Source organism: Bombyx mori, chromosome 11 (assembly GCF_030269925.1).
Source record: "Bombyx mori chromosome 11, ASM3026992v2".
NCBI lineage: Eukaryota > Metazoa > Arthropoda > Insecta > Lepidoptera > Bombycidae > Bombyx > Bombyx mori.
The window spans coordinates 3,737,154-3,752,109 of NC_085117.1; the positions used below are offsets into that span (position 1 = coordinate 3,737,154).

The 14,956-nt window shown below is 45.1% G+C and overlaps 1 protein-coding gene across 2 annotated transcripts; it reads left to right on the forward strand.

Annotated features, from left to right (window-relative positions):
• The first annotated feature begins 8,706 nt into the window (after positions 1–8,706).
• Positions 8,707–13,113, forward strand: LOC101745647 (mucin-5AC). 2 transcript variants are annotated; one of them, XM_004922219.5, is made up of 3 exons: positions 8,707–9,058; positions 12,042–12,072; positions 12,185–13,113. In XM_004922219.5, exons 1-3 carry the CDS (start codon positions 9,035–9,037, stop codon positions 13,087–13,089), a joined length of 960 nt encoding a protein of 319 aa, XP_004922276.1. In that variant the 5' UTR covers positions 8,707–9,034; the 3' UTR covers positions 13,090–13,113. The 2 variants fall into 2 exon arrangements, with proteins under 2 accessions (XP_004922276.1, XP_062526996.1); XM_062671012.1 differs by lacking the exon at positions 12,042–12,072 and having other exon boundaries at positions 8,756–9,058.
• Positions 13,114–14,956: the final 1,843 nt, after the last annotated feature.

The window sequence follows — 14,956 nt, forward strand, 5'->3', positions numbered from 1 at the left end:
AATTGCGGTGCGTCGTGAGGCGCGGCAAGCGGGAGCGGCGAAAACAAATGGTACACAACCTATGAAGTATGCCACAGCTACTGGCGGTGCGTTTTGCGGTGCGTTACGAGGAGCGGTGAGAGGCGCGTGACATCTGGCGGTGATGAGCTGCACGATGTGCGAGTGAAACAAAGGTACTAGACAATATGGAGGCGGCCACAGTTCAGAGCGGCGCGCGCGGCGGTGTCGGTGGACGCATTGAGGCATCGCGCGACCGAAACAAATCATTTTGTTTTTACCGCGCGTTGAGCTAATAAAATATAATGGATGTGGAACAATTCATTAGTGAAATACTGAGTAGACCAGAAATATGGATGTCAAAACATCCACATCATAAATATAGGCATGTTATAAAAAAAATGTGGGACGAAATAAAACAACAATTTTCTGGTACTAATGGTTTCCTAGATACTCTTGGATAGGATTATTGAAATAAAATTTGAAATTTGAATTGATTTCGTATTCTAGATGCTTGAACCGTTGCTCGATTATTCCGTCTTGATCTGCGTACGCTATTGTGAATATTGGAGTCTCCAAACTGGGAAACCAACTGCTGTAAATCTGCATCTCTTTCTCTTAAGGCACGAAACCTTTATAAACAATGTCGCGTGCTTTTTGTTTGCCTTTACACTTTTCGTAAAAATACGAAATTTATTAGTTAGAATACCAAACGCATACTGAATTGTGACAGTTGCCCGGGATAATGTTTTGTCGAAAATTATTTGTTCCGCATTTAAACCACCCGGTGGATATATGGGCGCATCAAATATTTTTTAAGAGGATAGGCTTCATCGGCAATTAACACGTATGGTAAATTGAGATTTGAACCTGGTAATCTCTGTGAAAGTTGAATCTATTTTCTTTTAATAATCTATTTATCGGGATAGTTCTTATATTCCTAATATAATAATATATAGTGTGAAATTCGCCAAGTTCTCTCCTTTTCTAACTGGGTGCGCTCCTATTCTTGATTGAATAATATCTTCAGCTAAGAACGCACTTATTTCAAGGTAATATCGTGCCACTTTTGATAAAGAAATTTGATAGTGCTTTCTAAATACGTGCACCTCTGACGCCGCCGCCGTCGAACTAGTCTAGCTGTGGCATACTCCCACAAATAGCGCCGCTCGCCGCGCCTCGCAACGCACCGCAAAACGCACCGCCAGTAGCTGTGGCCAGGCCCTTAGAAAGCCCTATCAAATTTCCCTTTCAAAAGTGGTACGATATTACCTTGAAATAAGTGCGTTCTTAGCTGAAGATATTATTCAATTAAGAATAGGCACCCAGTTAGAAAAAGAGAGGACTTGGCGAATTTCACCCTATTTATTAGGTATTCTATTAGGAATATTAGGAATATAAGAACTATCCCGATAAATAGATTATTAATAGATTCAACCTTCAAATCTCAATTTACCATACGTGTTAATTGTTGATAAAGCCTATTCTCTTAAAAATTATTTGATGCGCCCATATCCACCGGGTAGTTTAGATGCGGAACAAATAATTTTCGACAAAATATTATCCCGGGCAAGTGTCACAATTCAGTACGCGTTTGGTATTCTAACTAATAAATTGCGTATTTTTACGAAAAGTGTAAAGGCAAACAAAAAGCACGCGATATTGATTATAAAGGTTTCGTGCCTTAAAAGAAAGAGATGGAGACAGAGATGCAGATTTTCAGCAGTTTGTTTCCCAGTTTGGAGACTCCAATATTCACAATAGTGTACGCAGATCAAGACGGAAAATCGAGCAACGGTTCAAGCACCTAGAATACGAAATCAATTCAAATTTCAAATTTTATTTCAATAATCCTATCCAAGAGTATCTAGGAAACCATTAGTACCAGAAAATTGTTGTTTTATTTCGTCCCACATTTTTTTATAACATGCCTATATTTATGATGTGGATGTATTAACATCCATATTTCTGGTCTACTCAGTATTTCACTAATGAATTGTTCCACATCCATTATATTTTATTAGCTCAACGCGCGGTAAAAACAAAATGATTTGTTTCGGTCGCGCGATGCCTCAATGCGTCCATCGACACCGCCGCGCGCGCCGCTCTGAACTGTGGCCGCCTCCATATTGTCTAGTACCTTTGTTTCACTCGCACATCGTGCAGCTCATCACCGCCAGATGTCACGCGCCTCTCACCGCTCCTCGTAACGCACCGCAAAACGCACCGCCAGTAGCTGTGGCATACTTCATAGGTTGTCTACCATTTGTTTTCGCCGCTCCGGCTTGCCGCGCCTCACGACGCACCGCAATTCGCACCGCTCTCGGCTGTGGCCAAGGGGTAAGGTTCGGTTTACATTTGTATGGAAAAAGGGAATGAGGCTATAGAATAACTTGGTGTCGCTAAGTAGAGCAGGAGCTAGATGTCTTGGGCGTGACTTGGGAGGAGGTGGAACAGACTGCCCAAGATCGATGCAGATGGAAGACTGGTTGGAGCCCTATACCCTAGCAGAGGGTAATCGGAAAGAAAGAAGAAGAATATATAAGTATATGTAATGTGTTAAGTGCTTACCAAAGCCCCTAAACATAGCGTTTTTAGTAATACGTCTAATATATTTTTTTTGTTTTTTTGTTATTGCCCTTATAGGCAAACTAGCAAACAGCCCACCTGATGGTGAGTGGTTGCCGTCGTCCATGGACTTCAGCAATGCCAGGGGCAGAGCCAAGTCGCTAACTAGCGTTAAGTATTCTTCACAAGTCTCATTTGAAGAAGGATATTATGTAACAGCGCTCGGGAAACACCGCGGAGGGGGGTTAATTCCAAAGTCGGATGGTACGTAGCAAAAAATATCTCTGGAAACGCACCGTGGGTGAACGCAGTGGCTCCAGGTAGTATAGATGAACTCTGCTTCGGTGGCGGACGATGCGATGGGAAAAACGAGATGATAGAATCATCTCAAACAATTCCTTAGAGCATTCCTCATGGAACATACCCCGAGGTTCAAAACGATCCGTGACAATGGGATTATGGAGTCAAAGAAAAGTAGCTGCTATTTGGGAGCCTCGGCCCACAGGTGGGAGCAGTACTCCACGCGAGGCCCGACTTATGCTTTATAAAGCAAAAGTCCATGCTTGAAGTACTGTTTCGCTCTGTTGAGAACTCCCAGCATTGGACGCCAACTTGGCATTGCCCTCCAACTGACTCCGAAATTGGATATCGCTCGAAATGTCGACCCCAAGTATTTCGATCCGTGGAAGATTGCAGGGATACTTCTTGGAATTGCGGCACCGTGACAACGTTAGTTAGTGGTTAACGTGCAGCGATTCACCGCAGTCGCTAACGCGAATAAACATGTGATTATGTTTATTGTTTTATTGAACCATAAATAACCTCACTTTTTGAAGTGAAACTTCTTTAGAATCGTTGTGATGTGATTTCAAACTCGATGAAACGAAAAAATTTAACATGAAGTTAAAATATCAATTCAAAGAGGGCGCTACCTCATACTACAAATTACAATTATTTCTATTTAGTTTATTATAAACAGATGTCGCTGCACGTAAATTCAACAATTCCTGAATCGCGATGACGTGTGTTACACAGTTGATAGAGGTTCTCGTATTTCTCTTGCTAAATCATACTTACCCGGCGTATGAATACCGTGATCATGCAGGCGGTTCCCTCAGAGTGAGGCTGCTCCATTGCACTGCAGAGTGGTTGGTGGTTGACCCTTGCGACTATTCTTATTTTTTATAAGTTTCACTTCCACTGTGTGTGACTTGCACACACACACATTTTTTTAACAACGGCTGCGTCGCTATTCAAGGAGATACACATTAGCAAAAGTATTCAAGTGGAGACCTCGTATTGGACGTCGTAGCCTGGGCAGATAATCGTCACGTCATATCGGATCCCCTCGATCCACTATCGGTGCTTTTAGGTACTACAAGCACCAGTCAGTGTTCTCGACGAACCCGACACTTGCGACGAAGGATTCAGCGAGCAAATTAGCCCTCAGATACAGCCCACTGAGTTTCTCGTCGGATCTTCTCAGTGCAACACAATAATGATTGTGAGCAACACAATAATTTATCTCTAAAGCCAGTTGGCACCATGCATACCAATAAGCAATAAATCAATCTTGAATGCGTTTTAATGCAAATATTTACATTCAAGTAATAAATTATAAATGTATGCGACAGCGTGTTGGCTCAAAGCATTTTTTTGTCTAAAACTAAGCGCGCGCAGCACAAGTGAAACACACTCGTGAATCCGTCCTAAATCCACAAAAATGCAGTGATGATGCCAAATTCCAAGTACTTATTTCAAAATTGGGAAAGGCCCCTATACAACAAGTCACAGATATACTCTGCAGGCCGCCTGATACTGGAAGGTATGAAACTTTAAAAGCACGCTTGTTAGATATTTATGAGGAATCTGAGAATCGTCAGGTGTAGAAACTGATTGGTGAGATGGAGCTCGGCGATCAAAAGCCCTCACAGCTTCTTCGCCGTATGCGTGACCTCGCCAGGGACAAAATACCTGATGACACACTCCGAGTTTTATGGCAAGGCCATCTGCCCGCACCTGTAAGAACCGTCCTGGCGATTACTGAGACTAAGGACATGGAGAAATTAGCTGCCGCTGCAGACAAGGTAATGGAGACGTTACAGCCGTCGCAGTTACCGGTCGTCGAAGCCAAAGTACCAGCTCAAACGAGTGGTAATAAGGATATATTAACTGAGATAGCAAAGCTGAGCATCCGCATGAGGAACATGGAGCGATTTCAACGTAAGGGATCACGTCGGGGTCACCAGTGTGAGGTTTATTGGTGTTGTGGGTTTATTATACGTTCTCCTCAGGAAACCTCATCAGAGTGGTCAATAAAACACTAAGTATAAAGTATAAATTATATGTTTATTCGCGCAGCGACCGCGGTGGATCGCTGCACTTTAACCACTGGCTGTATGCACAATAACTGCATAGTAAGCGAAGCGGGGCGGGGTATCATTCCCCTACACTAAGATTTCAATAGGTTAATCAAGCAAAATAGACGTTTTTTTTGGTACATATCCCATTCGTGTAACGCTTAGGCCCAAAATGGGGTTTCTCCTTTAAAAGTCATCGCGGCCTAGACGTATCGAGCGATGCCAGTCTTCGAATCGATTTTTCTAATGGAATATTTGTTTGAGTTAAGCACGAATTATTTTCAGGACAAAGGATCTACAACGGGCAATAAAAATCAAGCCCGCAAAAATTACAATTTGTTTAATTACTGCGAAATTTGGACTTAGACCTCGAGCCTGAAATTGGCTGGCGACATTCGCTTTGTTATGTCCACTGGCTCCAGCAAAAAAAAACTTTCAACAAAAAAACATTTGACGAGCACAACGTGTCCAAGCATTACTTCTAGAACAAATTCTTTAAGTGCCGCGCCAATGGATATTACCAGATTTACAACGCTTATGTCGATTGGAAAAGCACTAATTTTAACATCCACTACAGGATTGAAGTCATCCACGACTACCTTTTCCAGACCTGCTTCGACTACGGCAGCCCCTTCTGCCTCTAGCCCCGCAGACCCCAGTGCCACAACTGCTGCTCTAACCTCCGCTCCGACCTCTGTACCACTTGTTGCTACAACTCCAGCCCCTAGAGGAGGGGTACAAGAGCTCATCAGACGCGTTGGTGCGAAATGAATACAATGTAGACAGTATCAAGATTTATATGAAATAAATAATGTTTAATACAATTGATGTGTTATGCGTAATTTAAGTGTCATTTATCATTTATTTTATCATTTATTTTATTTTAAGTATCATTTGAGGTAAGAAATTTTAGTAATCATGTTACAGTCAAAGTAAAAAAAAACGATTTTGATAATACCTTGATTTGGGGTGAGCTGTGCGTCTGGTTGTAGTGCTGAACACGGTAACCCCCTTACCCGACCCGGGTTCTGACCTCAGGGGATCGGACCAGAGTGTAGGGGAGTCGTTTAGTGGGTAGGGCCCTAAATACCATCCTTGGGCTCTCAACATCTGCGGATCGCCCAATCCCACATACCGGGGACATGGTAATAGTTTCGGCTCCCGACCTAGAAAGAAAAGCAGTTTTCTGCGTAGTTCTATCCCGAAACAGCCAAGTGTCCGGCTTGAGCAACTGCTGTCGCTTATAGGATGATAAAATTGTCGTGCCGGTTGGTGAAACTCTAAATTGGGCATGGCGGTACGTCACATATACTGGAGTTCGCTTATGTTCGATTAATGTCTGCTGCTAAACGTAAACAGTCATTTTCTGGATCACCCCTACTTTCCCGTATTGAGTGTGGCAGCGTGTCTCGGTCATGTGCGGAGCTTCTGGTGTCAAAGTCCTTTTGATGAAAATCCAAAATGCAATTACGTTACGATGTCTTTTGGCCATAAAATACATAGGGCATACTTTTTTCCTTACCAATTTGCTAGTAGCTTAAGGGGCTATTGCAGCTACGCACGAATGGGGAGGTGAGCCCATGGGCTCAACCTGAGAGAACCTGCTAGCCCAAGCAAGAGCGGTGCTTCGCAGTCTACCACCGGATCGTAATCGCGACCCACTGAGAAGATCCGATAAGAAACTCAGTGACTTCTTCTTCTATGGGTTAGTTGGTCTCGTTGGTCGATTTCTTATTTGTAATCGACTTATTCGACGAAGATGGTGACCGGTGCTGGAGGGGCCTAAAAGCACCGAGAGTGAACCCGGGGGATCCGATAAGACCTGTTTCGGCTTTGTGTTGCCCCATTGACAAAGCACTAGTCTAATGGTGTCTGAATACGCCTACAGAATCGAATGAGTTCAAATCCTCTCGAGGACTATGTTGAGTTCATATGGACTATGTTGTGTTCATTCCCAATCTTGCAGACCGAATGGTAAACCGTCAACGTCGCCCAAAACACGTCATTCCGATCCACTAACGGTGCTTTTAGATACCCCAAGCACCGGTAAGCGTTCTCGTCGAACCCGTCGTTTGCGACGAAGGGCTTGGCGAGCAAATTAACCCACAGAGACAACCCATTGAGTTTCTCAACGGATCTTCTCAGTGGATCGCGATTCCGATCCGGTGATAGATTCTGCGAAGCACTGCTCTTGCTAGGGTTAGTGTTAGCAATGAAGACAGATTTGAGCCCCGTGAGCTCGCCTAATAGTTTCGTGAATCTAGGATAACCCCTCGAGGTTACTAGAATAGGTAGGAAGAAAAAAAAGTTGCTCCATCGCTTGGCTCGGATATGACGCGCACGCATTTGCTCCATCATCATCATCATTCTTTACTATAACCCTCTGCTGGGGTTTAGGGCTCGAATAAAATCATTCTATTAATATCAGTCTTGGGCAGTTTGTTCTAGCTCCTCCCACGTTATGCCCAAGACACCTAGCTCCTGCTCCACCGAGCGACGCCAAGTTGTCCTGGGGTGGCCTCTCTTCCTTTTACCAGACACTTTCCAGGTCAGTACTCTCTTTGATAGGCGGGTATCGGGCTTTCTCAATATATGACCAATCCAATGCCACTTGTACGTACAAAAACCTTTTATGAATTCCTATGTCTTCAATTACAATGTGCGTTTTATAAAAGTAATTAAAATATGTATATGTACGTGTTTTGCAATGCAAGCAATAAATGTAATGGACGAATTGTAAATCCTTTAAAGGGTTCAGTTCAAAATATTTTAATTTTTTCGATTTATTATGTAATGTTTTTGTTGTATTTAACTGGGAATAAATATATTTGGGAACAAATCGCGAATGGTCATCTGGCCCCAAATTCGGATTCCTTGTGTTATTGGTACCAGAGACTGACACACATACTTATATACGTTTAAATATATCAATAATAAACACCTAGACAAAGAGCACACGAATGTTTGCCCGATGCGGGAATCGAACCCAAGACTGTGGACACAGCAGTTAGGGGCCTTAGCTATTGCACCACCGAGTCAGTTAGTCATCATGTAATCGGTGACCAATTGACACTGCAGTCTGAACCATGCCTCTTTTGATGATTGCAGTCCGGACTCCCTGACTTAGTCGATCTATAAAGTTAAAGATACGTTCAAAGCAGATTGTATTGCGGCTGGCAGATGTGGAAAATCGAAACTATTTTGTACATGTAGTACGCATAAAAACTTCAGAGGTGTCAAGGGACACCCGGACACCCTTTCGATTAATTAGTGAAGGAATTGTAATTTTTTTTTTTAAGATATAATAATAAATTACGGCATTATGAAGAAGAAAAAGACAATACTATGAACTAAATTACTATTGTTGAAACGCTATCTCGAGAAACTGTACTCATTACGCGGACCAATCGGATACGAGCAATGTCACGCGATAAGCGCCTACACGTTGATTGGTCAGAATGACGGATCTAAAAAGTGTCGTGACAACTTTTCGTAAGAATTTTTTCCGTCTAGCCCCCTTTCACAACGCGCGATAAGGAACTTCGTTCCAAAAATATAGTTTGCGACAGGAAATAAATGGCTTAATAAATGGGCCGCGATTTCGATCCGGTGGTAATTTCAGCGAAACAGTGCTCTTGCTAGGGCCAGTTTTTTACAAACTGTCTCAGGTTAAGCCTTTGAGCTCACCTACCAATTAATGAGTAGCTGGAATAGTTTCATAAATTACTAGCGTATAGGTAGATAACTAAAAAAAATATACTGATAAATACACACTAGATATTATTATGTACATCTATACTATTATATACCTGATCAAAAATTGTTTCATATCAAAAGACATATCAGAAAGAAGAAGTCAATAGTGATTGTGATATTTTTTAAAGATTCACGGCTTATCGCACATCAAATTCACGATTCGGGAAAAACACTTTTAACTCTGTAACAGCTAATTATTGAAACATATTCTGTAAACAATACGAATAATAACGTATTGTTATGTTAATAATATTATTTAAATATAATAAAATAATTCATAAACGTATGGTGTGCCATTTACAGTGGATTGTAGTTTAAACTGATAAATACGTGTGCAATAAAAGTGAAAGAACATGTCCTTAAAAGCGAAATGTTTGGTAAATATCTTAATTTTTTATTTTATTTATTTATTAAAGTGTTAAGTGGTTATTGGAGCTCATAGACATCTACGACGTCACCCACCTGGAGATATAAATTTTAAGGTCTCAAGTTTAGTTACAGCAGCTGCCCCACCCTTACGAAACTTACTGCTTCACGGCAGAAATAGGCAGGGTGGTACCTACCCGCACGGACTCACAAGAGGTCCTACCACCATTTATATATTATATCGTATCAACAACATTCAAGCAAAACTTGTTATATCTAATCGAAATTGTCGAATGTCTAAATTATGTCAAGTCTACACTGATAGCAGCGAAACGAATTCAGATCTTATAGCTTTCCTTTAGAATTCATATTCGCATGTATAGTTCATTTGCTTTACGTTTCTAAAAAGCTGATTAGATTAAATATCTATGTAACGGAGTCGTTCAAGGTAATTGAAATTGAGTTATTGGTCATAGAGCGTCTTGTGATCGCACGAGTAGGTACCCACATTCTGCCTATTTCTGCCATGAAGCAGTAATGCTTTTCAGTTTGAAGGGTGAAGCAGTCGTTGTACTGCAAAAACGGAGACCTTAGAACTCATGTCTCAAGATGATGGCGTTTACGTTGTAGATGTCTATGGACACTTCGATGACGTGCTCACTGTGTGCCTTGTCGACACTGGCTCTCTCACACACGTCGCTACACGCGAGCACAGCAGACACACTTCGGTGACGTGCTCACTGTGTGCCTTGTCGACACTGGCTCTCTCATACACGTCGCTACACGCGAGCACAGCAGACACACTTCCGTGACGTGCTCACTGTGTGCCTTGTCGACACTGGCTCTCTCATACACGTCGCTACACGCGAGCACAGCAGACACACTTCCGTGACGTGCTCACTGTGTGCCTTGTCGACACTGGCTCTCTCATACACGTCGCTACACGCGAGCACAGCAGACACACTTCGGTAACGTGCTCACTGTGTGCCTTGTCGACACTGGCTCTCTCATACACGTCGCTACACGCGAGCACAGCAGACACACTTCGGTGACGAGCTCACTGTGTGCCTTGTCGACACTGACTCTCTCACACACGTCGCTACACGCGAGCACAGCAGACACACTTCGGTGACGTGCTCACTGTGTGCCTTGTCGACACTGGCTCTCTCACACACGTCGCTACACGCGAGCACAGCAGACACACTTCGGTGATGTGTTCACTGTGTGCCTTGTCGACACTGGCTCTCTCACACACGTCGCTACACGCGAGCACAGCAGACACACTTCGGTGACGTGATCACTGTGTGCCTTGTCGACACTGGCTCTCTCACACACGTCGCTACACGCGAGCACAGCAGACACACTTCGGTGACGTGCTCACTGTGTGCCTTGTCGACACTGGCTCTCTCACACACGTCGCTACACGCGAGCACAGCAGACACACTTCGGTGACGTGCTCACTGTGTGCCTTGTCGACACTGGCTCTCTCACACACGTCGCTACACGCGAGCACAGCAGACACACTTCGGTGACGTGATGACTGTGTGCCTTGTCGACACTGGCTCTCTCACACACGTCGCTACACGCGAGCACAGCAGACACACTTCGGTGACGTGCTCACTGTGTGCCTTGTCGACACTGGCTCTCTCACACACGTCGCTACACGCGAGCACAGCAGACACACTTCGGTGACGTGCTGACTGTGTGCCTTGTCGACACTGGCTCTCTCACACACGTCACTACACGCGAGCACAGCAGACACACTTCGGTGACGTGCTCACTGTGTGCCTTGTCGACACTGACTCTCTCATACACGTCGCTACACGCGAGCACAGCAGACACACTTCGGTAACGTGCTCACTGTGTGCCTTGTCGACACTGGCTCTCTCATACACGTCGCTACACGCGAGCACAGCAGACACACTTCGGTGACGTGCTCACTGTGTGCCTTGTCGACACTGACTCTCTCACACACGTCGCTACACGCGAGCACAGCAGACACACTTCGGTGACGTGCTCACTGTGTGCCTTGTCGACACTGGCTCTCTCACACACGTCGCTACACGCGAGCACAGCAGACACACTTCGGTGATGTGTTCACTGTGTGCCTTGTCGACACTGGCTCTCTCACACACGTCGCTACACGCGAGCACAGCAGACACACTTCGGTGACGTGATCACTGTGTGCCTTGTCGACACTGGCTCTCTCACACACGTCGCTACACGCGAGCACAGCAGACACACTTCGGTGACGTGCTCACTGTGTGCCTTGTCGACACTGGCTCTCTCACACACGTCGCTACACGCGAGCACAGCAGACACACTTCGGTGACGTGCTCACTGTGTGCCTTGTCGACACTGGCTCTCTCACACACGTCGCTACACGCGAGCACAGCAGACACACTTCGGTGACGTGATGACTGTGTGCCTTGTCGACACTGGCTCTCTCACACACGTCGCTACACGCGAGCACAGCAGACACACTTCGGTGACGTGCTCACTGTGTGCCTTGTCGACACTGGCTCTCTCACACACGTCGCTACACGCGAGCACAGCAGACACACTTCGGTGACGTGCTGACTGTGTGCCTTGTCGACACTGGCTCTCTCACACACGTCACTACACGCGAGCACAGCAGACACACTTCGGTGACGTGCTCACTGTGTGCCTTATCGACACTGGCTCTCTCACACACGTCGCTACACGCGAGCACAGCAGACACACTTCGGTGACGTGCTCACTCTGTGCCTTGTCGACACTGGCTCTCTCACACACGTCGCTACACGCGAGCACAGCAGACACACTTCGGTGACGTGCTCACTGTGTGCCTTGTCGACACTGGCTCTCTCACACACGTCGCTACACGCGAGCACAGCAGACACACTTCGGTGACGTGCTCACTGTGTGCCTTGTCACGTGTAAATAAAAGTGTAGTTATAAGCTTCGGAATATTTGTTGTTGTTAAGCAACAATTGAATAGAATTTATTTTGCAGATACCTCTCTGTCTTTCGGCGTGTTTTACTGGTTCGTATCATTTCATTCTTAAATATAAGATAAAATGGATTTGTTTATTCAATTTAATTTTTTATTGACCCACAAAACTCTTCAGTGACAAGTTGCTATTTTTTTATTATAGCGTCGCTGGGCCAGGCGTTGAGCGGTATGGCTACCCCAATTTCAGCGCTTCTTCAGACAGCTCCTACAATCCCTGTTGCGCCCGTTACTACAGTTCCTGCTGCATCCGGCGCCTCACCTTCGACTGCATCTAGTGCTCCAATTACAGCTGCACCAGGTGCCCCAACCGCTGCTGCAGCAGATGCTTCGACCACAGCCGCGCCCGGTGCGTCTACCACAGCTGCACCTGGTGCCTCCACCACAGCTGCACCCGGTGCAATAACCACAGCTGCACCTGCCGTTACAACCACAGCTGCACCAGGTGCCCCAACCGCTGCTGCAGCAGATGCTTCGACCACAGCTGCACCAGGTGCTTCAACCACAGCTGCACCGGGTGCCCCAACCGCTGCTGCACAAGATGCTTCGACCACAGCCGCGCCCGGTGCGTCTACCACAGCTGCACCTGGTGCCTCCACCACAGCTGCACCCGGTGCAATAACCACAGCTGCACCTGCCGCTACAACCACAGCTGCACCAGGTGCCCCAACCGCTGCTGCAGCAGATGCTTCGACCACAGCTGCACCAGGTGCTTCAACCACAGCTGCAACAGGTGTTTCAACTACTGCCGCACCTGGTGCCTCTACCACAGCTGCACCAGGTGCTTCAACCACAGCTGCACCGGGTGCCCCAACCGCTGCTGCACAAGATGCTTCGACCACAGCCGCGCCCGGTGCGTCTACCACAGCTGCACCTGGTGCCTCCACCGCAGCCGCACCCGGTGCAGTAACCACAGCTGCACCCGTTGCCTCAACCACCGCTGCACCCGGTGCCTCAGTTCCTGTGCCCGCCGTTGCACGCCCCACTGCAGCCCGGGTTCCCCCTTTAAGAGGACTAATGCAAGGATTTGTGAACAACATTATGGTGTGAAATAAACACATTGTGAACAAACAATATTATGATTTAATGACAGGATTAAAAGGAAAACCAAATAAAGTCTAAATTCTGTTCTGGCACCTGTAATTTAGGGATAGTAACTTTCAAAGCATTTATGTTACAGTCTAAGTGAAAAACGTATTAAGAGTAATATGAGTTTTACTGGTGGTAGGACTTCTTGTGAGTCCGCACGAGTAGGTACCACCACCCCGCCTATTTCTGCCGTGAAGCAGTAATACGTTTCGGTTTGAAGGGTGGGGCAGCCGTTGTAACTATACTATGATCATAGAACTTATATCTCAAGGTGGGTGCCGCATTTATGTTGTAGATGTCTATGGGCTCCAGTAACCACTTAACACCAGGCGGGCTGTGAGCTCGTCCACCCATATAAGAATAAAAAAACCGCACTTACATTAAGGGATATTATTCTGACAGTTTCTGATGCGCTTGTCTGCATTTCAGTCTGATTATAGATTACAATTTTCCTACAAGACAACTCTTTTTCAAATCGAGTGGCAGATCTCACCCTCATATCTGAGGTTATATTTACTTTGAAATTCGTTATATTGAATTCGAAAACTGTCGCAAAATTTTTGTTGTCCGTACAATTTTTTATTAACTGTTTCTTCTTCCTATGCTCATTCTCCTGCCCTTCTGACAGTTACCTGGGGTCGGCGCAACATTATTTCTCCTTCCATACTCCTCTATCACGTCTTCCTCCTCTTATCTTACACAAATCGTCTTTCACGCAATCCATACATTTCTTCTTAAGTCTACCTCTTCCTATATAGTCTTCCACATTCATAGTTAACACTCTCTTATCTTCACAATAAAGTCCCTCATTGAGAATGTAACACAAATATTTTACGGCCGTCACAAAAATACGGTCAAAACTTACAATATTCATACAAAATTATTTGCATCTTAAAAGCAATTTGTTAATAGAGTAGCAAATGAAGACAAAAAAATCGGTTGTCTGTAAAGTCGGTTTACTGACGATAGTTGAACGTGACAACGTCATAAGAAAATACTGATGGAATGGTTTCATTTTTCAATTATCGCAATTATCGTTGCTATAAACAATTGACACCACATTCACTTTTCACTGAACTTCTTATTTGACGAAAACATGTAAATGTATTATTGTATAGCAGCTGTCCACGCGGATGCATCGCTCACTCAAGTAGGAGAGAGACAGATGTCGAACGCTGCCGAACGCGGAGGCCGATTGTGCCTCTTTGTCGCTCGTTGCGCGCTCTCGCTTGCACTTCAAGCCTTACATCGAACGCCTCAGAGCGAGGTAACGCCGCATGAGTCATGGTTTTTCGTGCGTGGAGCCGGCTCCATCGAATTATAAGACGTTGTCACGTCAAAAAATTTATTTATTGCAATTTTAACGCCATGTAAAACTAAACTTGACCATGATGAAACATGAGTTTCTCGCCGGACCTGATCATCTTATTTCATCGGATTCTATAATATCGTTTTTACCATCGCACGGATTGTGGCCACCAGAGTAGAGTTGATCCATACTGCCTTCATCCACAGTTCGTTTCCAGAGAGTCTGCCATATACCATACGGTTTTGAAATGAGCACCCCTCTACGCTGCTTCTCGAGCGTGATAACATGTCCTTCTTTATAGCAGATAGCGGCTGGTATTGATGGCGTCCAGTGACGGCAACCATTCACCATCACATGGAAGGTAGGTTAGTCGGCCAACAAGGGCAAAGATAAATAAAAAAACTTGAGTGGGTCGCACGGCTCTTGCCACCAAATATAAACAAACTCTCTTACACTAAGTCTGTGAGCTTGCCTACAAGTCAGAGCGTAGCTGTAATAGCGCGTTAGGCTACCAGCAAA